This window comes from Gossypium raimondii, chromosome 13, assembly GCF_025698545.1.
Source record: "Gossypium raimondii isolate GPD5lz chromosome 13, ASM2569854v1, whole genome shotgun sequence".
NCBI classification, from domain to species: Eukaryota; Viridiplantae; Streptophyta; class Magnoliopsida; order Malvales; family Malvaceae; genus Gossypium; species Gossypium raimondii.
In genome coordinates, this window is record NC_068577.1 from 19,105,862 (window position 1) to 19,119,331 (window position 13,470).

Here is a 13,470-nt window from a genome sequence, read left to right on the forward strand (position 1 = left end):
TTTAATGTTTAGTTTTTTTCATTCATAATATTTAAATTTAAAATTTTATTTAAAAATATTGAATTTTTTATTACTCGACTCAACAAGTATTGATTATTGTCAATGAATATTTCAATGACTAATCATATCATGAAATTTGTCAAATTTGTCAATGACCTCCTAAGTGAAATTGAAGTGGCCTTACTTTCTACTTGAGTGTCTTCATTTTTCATACATCTAACAAATATAATAATATATCATATGATTTATATAATTTAAGATAGCCTAATTTAAGCTCATAGTTAGACTAATTACAAAAACTTGAAACTGGAAAAATAATTGGCCCTGATCTCAGTTACCAGGCTTACATCCCTGGACTCATTGAAGGTCTCTTTCAACAGTCAGCACTGGAAATCCAAATATGTTTACATGCTCAACATGTAAATTGCTTCTTCTTCTTTTGTTCAAAACATGTAAATTGCTTTAAATGCATATATATATATATATATGTGTATCCAGATAAACAGTTGAGATGCAATTAATGAGAAAGGAAATGCTTAAAACTATAGGGATGGCCACCTAATGATGAGCAAAGCATGCTCATTAAGTCGGATGATTTGGTGAGTTATGGACAAATTACTTGATAAAAGTCAAGATTTAGTACAACTACTTGCATCTCCAAAGCCTTGTATTGATGTGATAAATGTGATCAATTAGCAGCCCTTAGGGAAAATGAAAAAGTTACTCCCAAAATCTTCCCAAGTAACAGGAAGACTATGGGGTTGCTTTTTGTGAAACATTGACACAGATAACAAAAATACAAGGCAAGAATCTAAAACAATCTTTCCCCAACATCATAAGCTCCCCATGCATTAAAACAAGGTGACAAAATCCCCTTGTTGATGAGTGCATAAAATTATATACATTAAAACTTAGGCGTAATAAAAGAAAAGCTGATTGTGATTAATGAGATTCACAGGAGAAGTAAAGGCTCTGGGTATTTTCAGGTAAAAAAAGGATAGTCTAACAAAGTGAATTACCTTCTTTTTTTTTTCCTTTCCTTCTTCCACGTTTAAGAACTTTGATATTTCCATCCCATTTATGAGATACAGTAACATATCTATCACCAAAAGTTTGTCATCTAGTGGTTAAATTCAGAGAAGTGATGGTGCTAGGATCCATTCATTGCAATAGCTTTATGAGCAGTGTTTTTTTTTCCGCTTGATTTTATAGTTTATATTTGGAGATTGAGTCTCTTTTAACAATATTATTTTTAAAATTTAAATTCTATTTTTTTTATTGTTTCTAAAATTGGAATTCGATTTTCCTTTTAGAAATATAATGTATATTTCATGATGATTTATGAGCGGTGTTAAAACTTATCTTCTTTCCACCAATGTATGTAACGCTACGATTCCCTTTCTCTTTTTAAGTATTTATATCGGACATTTAAGTTCAACATACACATGTCGGACACGTAAAGGTGCACTTGTTTGATGAAGGGCAAGACTCCCAAGACTTTCCTCCTATTTTAGTTTTGCTTTTCCACCTTGTCTGCTACCTCTGGACTCTACCTACCATGGAGGCTTCTCATATCCTCACAAGCTTTGAAACTGAAGAACAAAGCAGCAGAGAGTCTGGTTGGACCATGTATATTGGCTCCTCCATCCATGAAAATGATTATAATACTTACGAGCAGGAAAGCCATCACAAGAACCGCCAGTGTCCCAATGGCTACAATGAAGATGAGAGCGATGATTCAATGGCTTCTGACGCCTCTTCTGGGCCAAGCCACCACAAGTTTCCACCGAGCGGTGAGCAGAATTCGGGGATGAACCATTTCACGCATGGAAGTATTGTTAAGTCCATCTCAACGGAGAAACTTCAGAAACAGGTGATTAAAAGGGACCAAAGAAGAAACAGACATGGGAAGGGAAAGTTAAAGCTTAAGACAATTAGTGCTCCTAGTCGTGTTCAAAGGGGATACATAAGCAAAGATGATGAAGCAGGAAGAATTGGTGTGTCTCAAATTTCCCAGTCATATTTAGAGATGTGTGATGAATGTTGAATGGGATTGACTGAGAGAACTTCATAGATGTTTTAGGATGATATATATGTGTGTTACATAATTTTGAGTTTTTAATGTTTTCTATGTAACCTATGAACTTTGATTGTTGTTGTTCTTGCTGCTGTTGTCATCATCCTTTTATGTAGGAAATGAATTTTCTTTTTTTGATGGAAAATTTCGCCAATTTGTTGGGTGAAGATTCAAAGAGCTGAGATGTTTTCTGTGACATAGGTAAATGCACGAGAAGAAATGCAGATAATATATTATATATTGTTAAAATCTAAACGTCGATAGTGGTTATGTAGAAAGATTACAAAGAAAAAGAAAGAAAAATAGAATATACAGATTTTATGTGGCAACCCTTTTAAGAAAAAACTACGAGTAGAGAAGAAGAAAATTTACTAATGTCGAATTTGAATGATACAAGAAGAGTTTCGACTACATCTATTTATAGGTTGAAAAAACATAATTCTAATCAATGTCAAATATATTATGCTAATAAATGCTAAATATATTATACTAATAAATACTAAATCTTCTAGAAAGAAAATATATTTTGTTTAACTTGACTTACAAGCAATCTCTTAGAATTTGGGTCACACAACTCTAACAATCTCCACATTGACACGAATTCTCAACGAACAAGTTCTTCACCACGAACTCTCAATGAACAAGTTCTTCACCTCTTCCACGATACCCTTTAAGGGTATTCTTCAACAATGGATACCAACCAAGTCCAAGCAATGCTCGAACTTGGTTATAGGAAGTGACTTAGTCATTATATCTGCAGAATTATCATGTGTATTAACTTTGCTCACAACAATATCACCACGAGTAATAATATCATGCACAAAATGATATTGAACGTCAATGTGCTTTATTTTCTCATGAAGCATTTGATTCTTCGTAAGAAAGATGACACTATGACTATTACACAATATTGTACTGATCTGAAGGTCTTTGCTAAGTTCACCAAAGAGTCCTTTTAACCAAATAACTTCTTTACAAACCTCGGTAATTGCCATGTACTCAGCTTCAGTAGTAGACAAAGCAACTGTAGTTTGCAAAGTGGCTTTCCAACTGATTGCGCAACCTCCAATAGTAAAGACATACTCGGTGAGAGATTTTCTTTTATTAAGGTCTCCAGCAAAATCAAAATCAACATACCTAATGACTCCATCTCTAGTTCTTCCAAAATATAAGCAAACATCAGTAGTACCTCCTAAGTATCTGAAAATCCATTGAACTACTTTCCAGTGTTTTTTACCGGGATTCACCACGTATCAACTAACTGCACTAACTGCACTGAATGCATATGATAAATCTGGACGTGAGCAAACCATAGCATACATTAAAGATCCCGCTGCACTAGAATATGGAACATGTGTCATGTAGTCAATCTCATCATTTGATTGTGAAGAAAAGACTGATGAAAGTCTGAAGTGGGCTGCTAATGGAGTACTAACATACTTGGTATTTTGCATATTGAACCTACGAATAACTTTCTCAATGTACCCTTTTTGACTTAGGTACAATTTACGTGCTTTTTTTATCTCTGAGAATCTCCATCTGAAGTATCTTCTAAGTCTGTTCTTGACCACAGAATATTGTGGTAAAGAAACAACTCTACTCTGAGTTTTTGTACTAACATGAAGAGTAGACTCTATTGTAGATTCTGGATCAATCTATAGCTCCACTTGCTTCACATGTGTTCTTGGACTTCGCTGGTATTTATTTGACAAGTCTTTAAGAGATAAGTTAGACAGTATAGCAGTTTCATAAAAAATATCTCTGCTAATTATAACTTTATTATTTTCAAGACAATGACTTATATCATTTAACACCACCTTCATAACCAAGAAAAACACATTTAATTGATTTAGGTTCTAATTTCCCATTATCAACATGAGCATATGTAGGACACCCAAAAATCTTCAAATCAAAATAATCAACAGGATTACCAAACCATACCTCTTGTGGAGTCTTTTTCTCAATGGAAATTGACGGAGACTGGTTAATAAAAAAAATGCAGTAGAGGCTACTTCAGCCCAAAACGACTTCGGTAAACAAGCATTCAAAAACATACATCAAACATTTTCCATGATTGTTTTATTCATCCGTTCTACAATGCCATTCTGCTGTGGAGTATGAAGAATTGTCAAGTGTTTCACGATCCCTTCTGATTTGCATAATCTATTAAACTCATCAGAACATGATTCCAAGCCATTATATGTGCGGAGGTGTTTTATCTGTTTTCCTGTCTGTTCTCGATCATAGTTTTCTAAGCCTTAAATATGGAAAACATATCAATTTTTCGTTTCAGGAAGAATGCCCAAACCTTTTTGGAAAACTCATTAATGATCATTAGCCTATAATTAGTGCCACCCCTCGAAAGCACTCAAATGGTCCCCAAAGATTAGAATGAATATAATCCAGCATTCCCTTCGTGTTATAGATTCCTCTGGCGAATTGAACTCTCATTTGCTTCCCAAAAACACAGTGCCTATAAAACTTCAGTTTTCTAATGCATTTTCCATCAAGAAGTCCTCTTTTGTTCAATTATGTCATGTGGTTCTCACTCATATGCCCTAGATGCATATGCCAAAGTCTAGTAACATCATCATCTGACAAGGAAGAGGAAGCGACGACTACATCACCAGTAACAGTTGAACCTTGCAAAACATATAACTTGTCAGTCTTTCTCTGACCTTTCATCACAACGAGAGAACCCTTGTTAATCTTTAGAACCCCACTTTCAGCTGTGTACTTGTGCCCCTTTGAATCAAGAGTACTTAACGAAATCAAATTCCTCTTCAATTCTAGTACATGTTGTATGCCACTAAGTGTTCTGGCGGCTTCGTCAAACATCTTAATTTTGATTGTGTCAATACCTGCGATTTTACATGAAGCATTATTTCTCATCAAAATAACACCTTCAGAAACTGTTTCATATGTTGTAAACTAATTCTGTAGGACTCATATGGAAAGTGCAACTAGAATCAATGATCCACTCCTTACTCATTTTAGGGTTGTTGGCAGAAGCAACTAGGAGTTCACCATCGCTGTAGTCTTCTACAACATCAGCTTCACCGGATTATTCTGGTTATTTTTCCTTTTGATCCACCGCCTCCCTTTTGATCTTATTCTGTAACTTATAGCACTCAAACTTAATGTGCCCTTTTTTCTTGCAAAAGTTACAGGTTTTACCTCTATTTGAAGATCTTGATCTACCCTTAGATTTACCATGAGGATTTCGTTCTTATGTCCTCCCACGATTATCATCAGTATCTCGTTCTTATCTCTCACAAATAATGAGACACTCTCTCTAAGAGTCAGATCCAGACACAAGATGCTTAATCTTGTCATACGATGTTAAGGAAGCATAAACTTCATCAACTTTGAGAGATTTGCGGCTATACAAAACCGTATATCTAATGGTTGAATAAGACGGGAGCACCAAACAAAGTAGAATTAACCCTAAATCTTATTTATTTTACTGAACCTCCATGGCCTCTAGGTATGAGAGAATTTCTTTAAACACAGTTAAGTGTTCGTGCACAGACGCGCCTTCCTCCAAACGATGAGCATAAAAGCGTTGCTTCATATGCAACTTGTTAGTTAGGGTTTTCGACATGCATAACTGATGCAGCTTTGCCCATAATGGAGTGGCAATCTTCTCCTTCATCACATCCTGTAGAATTTCATTCGACAGATACAGATGTAATTACGTTAAAGCCTTTCGATCTTTATGCTTATTCTCTTCCTCCGTCAATGTTGAAGGTATCTTATCTACCCCTAGTAAGGCATCCTCCAAATCCATCTACACAAGAATCTCCTGCATCTTTATCTGCCACAAAGAGAATCTGGTATTGCAATCCAACAACGAAATATTATATTTCATTGTCGCCATTACTGCAATCAAAACAAGCAACCCAAAAATAGTCTGATACCAATTTGTTAAAATCTAAACATTGATAATGTAGAAAGATCGCAAAGAAAAAGAAAGAAAAATATAACACACAGATTTTACGTGGAAACCCTTTCGAGAAAAAACCACGGCATGAGGAGAAGAAAATTCACTAATGTTGAATTCGAATGATATAAGAGGAGTTTTGACTACATCTATTTATAAGTTGAAAAATCTAATTCTAATCAATGTCAAATATATTATGCTAATAAATGCTAAATATATTAAACTAATAAAATACTAAATCTTTTAGAAAGAAAATATATTTTGTTTAACTTTGCTTGCAAGCAATCTCTTAGAATTTGAGTCACACAACTCTAACATATATAGTATTACAAGTTTAGTAACTGATAAATTCCTGAGCGTTGGCCCAGTAAAGCTTAAAAGGAGACCTAGGAGACCTACACTTCCATGTTTTCTTTTGTTTAATATTTTGTCTATGAATTAGGCAAATGATAATAAAAATGATTTTTTTGTTTTAATTTTGAAGTCTCAAATTTAAGTTTTTAAGAACGAGTTTTGTGCTTATATTGGATTTGTTCTATATTTTAGTATGTTGATTTGATAATTTTTCATTTACTTATTCCATTAGTGATAAATTTATCAATCTATACCTATAATAAACATATTTTTTTATCATATTACTAAATTTATATTTAAAAATAATTATATTATTTAAATTAGAATTATTAGTTAAAAAAGTTAATAGAAATTGTAATAACTACATATTAAAAACTAATTAGAAATTAAACTACAATTATTACTTAAAAAAGATTTTACTAATTTTAAAATAAAGTTGTCAATTGAGTCTTAACTAGATTGACATGGCCATTGTTGCCAATACAGGAGGACGTGAGTTTAAGTGCGCTGAAGCGCATTATCCTCCTATTTATGGGTTGGGGGAGGGGCTATGGATAATTCTAAGTATTATGTCAAAAAAGAGTAGATATGATAATTTAAAATAAAATTATCACTTGAATAGAACTTTAAACATAAAATTTAATAAAAAAATTGTGATAATTGTAATTATAAAATTCAATTATTAGTTAAAAGTTTTTGATATTATGCTAATTTTATTACTATAAAATAGAGTTATTACTTAAATAGAATTAATAGCATATTAAGTATCAATTATTTAATATTAGAGTTAATTATATTAATTAGTTATTATTTTGAATAATGTTACTTTGCATTAATTACAAGTAAACTATATTGTATGTTGAATATGTTAAAATGTTTTAATTATTGTTTGCAATTTTATATTGTAATATTTGCATTAATTACAAGTAAACTATATTGTATGTTGAATATGTTAAAAATGTTTTAATTATTGTTTGCAATTTTATATTGTAATATTTGAACGGATAAGTTAATATATTTTAGTTATATTCAATAATTCAAATAAGAAATATGATTTTACGCTAACTATTGCAATTAAAAATTGGGTAAACTACATAGATAATCACTGAACTATAATTTTTTATTTATTTTAGGCACTGAAAGTAAAAAGTTTGAAATTGAAGCATCCACGTTACATAGTGTGGTCATTTTGTTCACTCCTGTTAAAATTACAAACAACAAGCTGACGTGGCAGTTAAAAAATCGATATAATAACAAATTTAGTCCTAAACTTTTACATATTATATCGAAAAAATTAACTCTCAAAATTTACAAATGTTCTTCATTTAATCCTAATTCTAAAAAAAAAAATCAAAGAACTATATTAAAATACATAAATATTTAAAAAATATATAACAATAAATTTTGAATTTTATATTAATATTAATATTAAATAAAAATTAAAAAACCCTCCCCTCCCCTCCCCTCCCCCAACATCATCCCTCTTTTGCATACACGAGAGCCTTCTAGGTAGGGGTGTGCATTCGATCGGTTCAGTTGGTTTGGTTTTTTTTATATAAAAAATAAAATAAATTGAATTAATCACCTAAACCAAATAAACCGAACCAACCTAAGAAACAAAATCGAATAAAATGAACTTCGGTTCAGTTCAGTTCAATTTAATTTTCAATTTTTGATTTTTTTTAGTTGGGAAATAAAATTATCTTCTTTTAGTTTTTTTCACATAATTATGTTCTTTATTCAATTTACTATATCATATCATATCATTTTAATTTTAATTTTATTTCAAATTCATTAAAATATATATTAAAATTAAATAAAATAATTTTTAATGAACTCAAAAATATTATTTTCTTATATGGCAAAGGTATCCTTACTTTGATATATGCTATTGCTACCATTTGCTTATATTAATTGGTAGGATATTAGGTTTAAAGGGTTTGAGGTTGAAGAGTATTAAGTTTAAATTTGAGCTTGAATTTGTAAAATGAGTTATAAGTTTATGACTTATGGGTTGTGGCGGTTGACTTTGATTTTTCGATTCTGAATTTTTTTGCATACCTATAGGCAGCCATTGCTTCCACCTTTGCAGATTCTTATCATTGCTTTGCAATCTTCATCTTGTCCCTTCTTTCAACCCCAGAGAACACGGCACAGATCCCGATTCCTCAAACGAAATCAACCCATCTTTGTCTATGTCAAACACATCGAAAGCCTCTTTCAGTTCCTCTTCTTCATTCATTCCATCATCTTTGAATTTGGTACCACTTGCATCACCACCATCCATGGTCTGACATAAGATGCAAAACTCATCGAAACCAATCAGCCCATCTCCATTAGCATCCACTTTCACTACCATATCTTCAACCTCTTTCTCCGTCATCAACACCTTTATATTCTTGAGTGATTCCCTCAATTCTTGATTCATTATGAACCCATCATCGTTCTTGTCAAAGGTGGCGAAAACCCTTTTCAGCTCCACTACCTTGTTTGAATCTCTCTTTTCCTGAGTGGCAGCCTTGGAATCAGATGTCACAACTGATCCTGATGATGAACAGGTTTTAGGGAAGAAAGATTGAAGCCATGCATGAAACTTCTTGCAGGAAATATAAAAGTAAACAGTAAGGAAGCTAGCTGTAAAAAGAAGGGGCAGTAACAGTAGAGATGTCACCATATTTCTTGTCAGTGAGATAGAACCAAAAAGAAGATAAAAAAAAAATAGCTAATACACTGAAGAAAAAAAGGGTTGTTTCACCATCCCTCTTTTGCGTACACGGGTATGGGTGAGAGGGAGAGAGAGAGAGAGGGAGAGGGACGGTGGTAGGGGAGGTCCGGTGGGGGATGGGGAGAGGGACTGGTTATTATTATTATTAATTATATTTAATATTAATATAAATTTAAATTTATTATTATGTATTTTAAAAATATTTATGTATTTTCATATATTTCTTTGAATTTTTATAATTAGGATTAAATTGATAATATTTGTAAATTTTGAGCATTAATTTTAAAATTTTTACTAAACCCATATGATATGTAAAAGTTTAGGGCTAATTTTGTTATTATACTATTTTTTAACATCACGTTAGCTTATCTTTTTATTTTAATAGGAGTGATCAAAATGACCGAATTATATAACGTGATTGCTTAAATTACAAACTTTTTACTTTTGGTGCCTAAAATAAACATTTTTATAGTTGGGTGACTATTTATATATATAGTTTACCCTTAAAAATATGATATTTAAAAAACTAATTGAATATCAAATGTAAAACCACATGCAACGCATGTAATACTAGAAGCTAATATATATAAAAGCACGAGTTTGAATAAACTTTTGTAATTGGTGAGAATATCTTTTATCATTAAACACTAGAATAATAATTTATTAGTATTATTATATGATAATAAAAATAGCATTAATTAATACGATAATATACTAATGTGAAATTAATTAATTTGGTCATAAAAGTTCTTCTTAAAAACAATATAATAAATTATTAATTAATAAAATTATAAATCTATAAAATCATTGCATTGGATAAATTGAAAATAATAAAAATCCAAGATTTTTAATTAAATGAATATAATTTATATATATAAATATGATTTTATAAAATTAAATATAATAATTAATAATATTAAAATCAATTTTTATAATTAATAAAATTAATTGAGTGAGGTTAACATTATATATAAAAAGATAATAGCAATTTATTGGTAATCTAATCTATAATGTATAAATTTATTTATTATTAATTTATATGCCAAGACGCAAAAGAAAATAAACATATTTTATAATTAAATTAAATATTAAATTTTATAAAGATTAATTGCATCTAATCAAATCCGTTCGATTCAACACAAGTTCTACTCAACAAATAGTATGACTCATATCTTTTGAGAAATTAAGATAAATAAAATTGATCAATTAAGAATTAGTATTTTGTATTATCTATTTTTCATATTTTTAAATCTATAATATCAATACTATAATATAATATAATATAATAATTTTATTAATAATATTTTTTATCATCAATGTAATAGTTATTATCACTTGATTAGACTTTGGATCCATATTTTGAATTATCTCATGTTCTTGCGACAGAAAAGCTAAAAGGGGGGAAATCGACTTACCTGGAGGGGAATGCTTCTTCGACTGTTGATACCAGGAGGGTGAGGGGGAGGCCGAGAGAACCGAATTGAAAGAGGAGGAGAAGGAAATTGATTGGGGGTAAGGAGTTTTTCAGACGTTTGGTCTATCTGTTGGATGCTCATTCGTTTTTTGTGAAACTGTCAATTATGAACATTGAAGACTTGTTGGGACGGGGAAAAGCAACGTATTTGATTGGGTGTAAGGGTCGGTGTCTTTTTGCTTCTAGATTCTTCCTGTTTTAGTTTTTGCGTAATCTTTCTGTTATTTGTGTTTTCAATTACTGTTTCTTTTTGGGGGGTTTTTTTTTTGGGCTGTGATTTTGTTACTTTTTGGACATGTATCTGCATTGTTTAATTTTTGTTTGGTTTTTGGATCAATGAAAGCAAAAATCCCAATCTGTTTATCAAAAAAAAAAAATCACATAATTAGTGTTATAGTTAAATACTGGCCTTTTTAGGAATCTGACCTTATTAGTTTAAAAAATTATGAAAATCATCCAACTTCAAGATTAATTATGGGAATGACATGATTTCTACAATAGAGTTGGGTGCTTCTACTTTCCCAACGGCACCACCCTAAAAATCCTCCCCAAAAAAGCAATTTTTTGTGTGCCTCCTAACAAATTGACGACACCAGACTGAAGCATGTAGTGACAAAACGTTCAGGGACCTAATGAAGTAATTAACCTTTTTAGATTGGCTGAGAAAAGAGTTTCGCATGAGACTATGGCGACATCTAATTAAACTTTTGGTCTATTTGCATGTTAGGTTTGTCTCATTTTTAAATTAAATTTAAATAGCCCTTAAAAGGTATAAGAATAACAAAAATAAACCCTTTTCATTTTTTTTATTTTAAAAAAAATAAACTTAAAAAACTATATAAAAATATTATCTAAATTACCTAATATGTCACTCAAAAATTTCATCAAGTTTATTTAAATTTAAACCCTTCTTTTGGGTGAAACTAATTAGTTCACCATATGTAAGCTTTTCATATGGAATAATACTTCGTAATTTTCTCTTATTTGATTTTTAACTTTTTCTCCTAATAAAGTGGGAAGTCCTACTAGAAACTTTTCTTTCCAAAAAGGTTGTTGGTTATCAGATCTTTGCATAACTCTAGTTATAAAGACATCTTTATACCATTTAAAATCGGTTAATTTTTTGCATTTTAAATTTGATAATAGTTCTGAATTTCTATCTTTAAGATGAGAAGGATCTCCTACAAAGTGTTTAGAGATTGAGAAAATTAAAGTTGCTACTGCATCTTGGATTTTTCTTCCTTGTTCATCTAAAATAATTCTTCCTTGGTCATCCTTTTTTATTGCTTTTAAAAGTTCTTCTTGTCGGGTTTTAGTGAGTGCATAATCCCACCATCCTTTTAATTGACTAGTAAATCCAACAACTAAAAGATTAGCTATAGCATGATCACTGGTTAATCTATTTTGATTTTGGGTTTTATAAACATTTGAAATCATTGTCATTTGTTGTAATAAACTAAGAATATTGTATTCAGACATTCCATCTATATTCCATTCATAAATTGTATTAACAATGTATTTATTTTGGAAAACATGTTTTTCTTCTATGTTAAGATCAGGTGCAGTGGTTTTTGAATAATATAATCTTTTTGGTTCTTTCCAAGTCATCTTGTTAATTTGTTGTTCATCTGACTGGTCAGAGTCAGATTGGGAGGATTGGTGTAATGTATTTACTGAATGTTGGCCTTGTATTGGGGTTTCAAGGGAAATTAATTCAGACTTGTAACTTTCCAAAGCATGAAGTCTATTTTGGATTTCTGTTAAGAAATCATTTTGGGATTTTTGGAAAGGTTTTGGAATCTCATAAGGTGTGAATATTGGTTCTTTAGAACTTTTTTCGGTTATCTCTCTTACTAGTTCTTTCCTAATCAGTTGACTTTCCACCAAACTCTCAATATAATCTAATTGTTTTCCTATTGTATGAAGATTGATATTTGTATAATTGTTTTGTTCTACTATCATTTTAAAACTACTTTGAATTTAAATAAACTTGAGGAAAATTTTTGAGAGACATATTGGTTAATTTAAATATGAATTATATATATATTTTAATTTTATTGTTTTAAAAAATTAAAAATTGAGAAGGGTTTATTTTGTTGTGAATATTTTATTAAGTGGATGTCCATCATGATCAAGATAAAGTTTTAATATACTTTATGTCAAAACCATTTTTTTGAAAACAAAAAATTTAGTTGTCGACTTTAAAAAACAAAATAAATGGGAGTCACCACCAATCTTTTATTGAGGTGTGATTGGATCACCTAAAAAATAGCTTTGGTCTACGAGTTTTAGAAAAATGGATCCGGGAGTCGGTTACGTATGAGGAAGGATTAGCACCCTCATTACTCCCAAAAATTGGTACCTAGTTAATTAATTACTGTCTTAATGTCGAAAATTTAAAAAAACGTAATCCTTAGCAAAACTTAAAAACGTTACGTATTAAGACCCTTATCATTTCAGAGAAAGAAAATACCACACCCAATACGTTAGGGCACGACATTCTAATTTTTCCCAAAAATGAATTAGGGCAAAATACTAGTGCAATAAAAAAATGTAAAAGAATATCCATTTATTCAAGATTTAAGAAATCGCGGCCCAATACGTTAGGGCACAATTCCTTTAAAATCCCAAACTCGGAATATTTCCTTTATTATTTTTTAGAAAAAATCTTCATTTCGAGAAATCAATGCATCACATCCAATACGTTAGGACACAATGTGTTGAATTCCCAATAATGAGTTCTTATTTTTTGATTAAAGAGAAATGCTCGATTATTAGATTTAACGAAGAAAATCGAAACCCAATACGTTAGGGCTCAATTTCCTTGAAAATCCTAAATACAAGCATTATCTCAATTTTGAAAATTTTAAAATCGAGTAAAAAAAATGTAATGTTAT

At 30.6% G+C, this 13,470-nt stretch overlaps 2 protein-coding genes across 3 annotated transcripts; one reads left to right on the forward strand and one right to left on the reverse strand.

Annotated features, from left to right (window-relative positions):
• Positions 1–1,363: 1,363 nt before the first annotated feature.
• On the forward strand, positions 1,364–2,222 carry LOC105784259 (protein SOB FIVE-LIKE 3). Its single transcript, XM_012610092.2, has one exon. The coding sequence runs from the start codon at positions 1,559–1,561 to the stop codon at positions 2,045–2,047; it is 489 nt and encodes a 162-aa protein (XP_012465546.1). The 5' UTR covers positions 1,364–1,558; the 3' UTR covers positions 2,048–2,222.
• A 5,257-nt stretch (positions 2,223–7,479) lies between these two features.
• LOC105784258 (calmodulin-like protein 7) lies at positions 7,480–10,670 on the reverse strand. Of its 2 annotated transcripts, XR_001130421.2 has the most exons (3): positions 10,515–10,670; positions 8,436–8,967; positions 7,480–7,573 (listed from the first exon to the last, which is right to left on the reverse strand). XR_001130421.2 is itself a non-coding variant. In XM_012610091.2 (2 exons), the coding sequence occupies exons 1-2, from the start codon at positions 10,653–10,655 to the stop codon at positions 8,491–8,493; spliced, it is 618 nt and encodes a 205-aa protein (XP_012465545.1). In that variant the 5' UTR covers positions 10,656–10,670; the 3' UTR covers positions 8,189–8,490. The 2 variants fall into 2 exon arrangements, 1 of the variants encoding a protein (XP_012465545.1); XM_012610091.2 differs by lacking the exon at positions 7,480–7,573 and having other exon boundaries at positions 8,189–8,967.
• Between the last annotated feature and the right edge of the window lie 2,800 nt (positions 10,671–13,470).

Bases quoted from the DNA above. Each gene is read 5' to 3' on its own strand.
- LOC105784259 (XM_012610092.2), top strand. From the start codon at position 1,559: ATGGAGGCTTCTCATATCCTCACAAGCTTTGAAACTGAAGAACAAAGC.
- LOC105784258 (XM_012610091.2), bottom strand. From the start codon at position 10,655: ATGAGCATCCAACAGATAGACCAAACGTCTGAAAAACTCCTTACCCCC. The intron at 8,968-10,514 runs GTAAGTCGATTT...TCCTGCAAGAAG, and splicing joins GAAGAAGCATTCCCCTCCAG to TTTCATGCATGGCTTCAATC.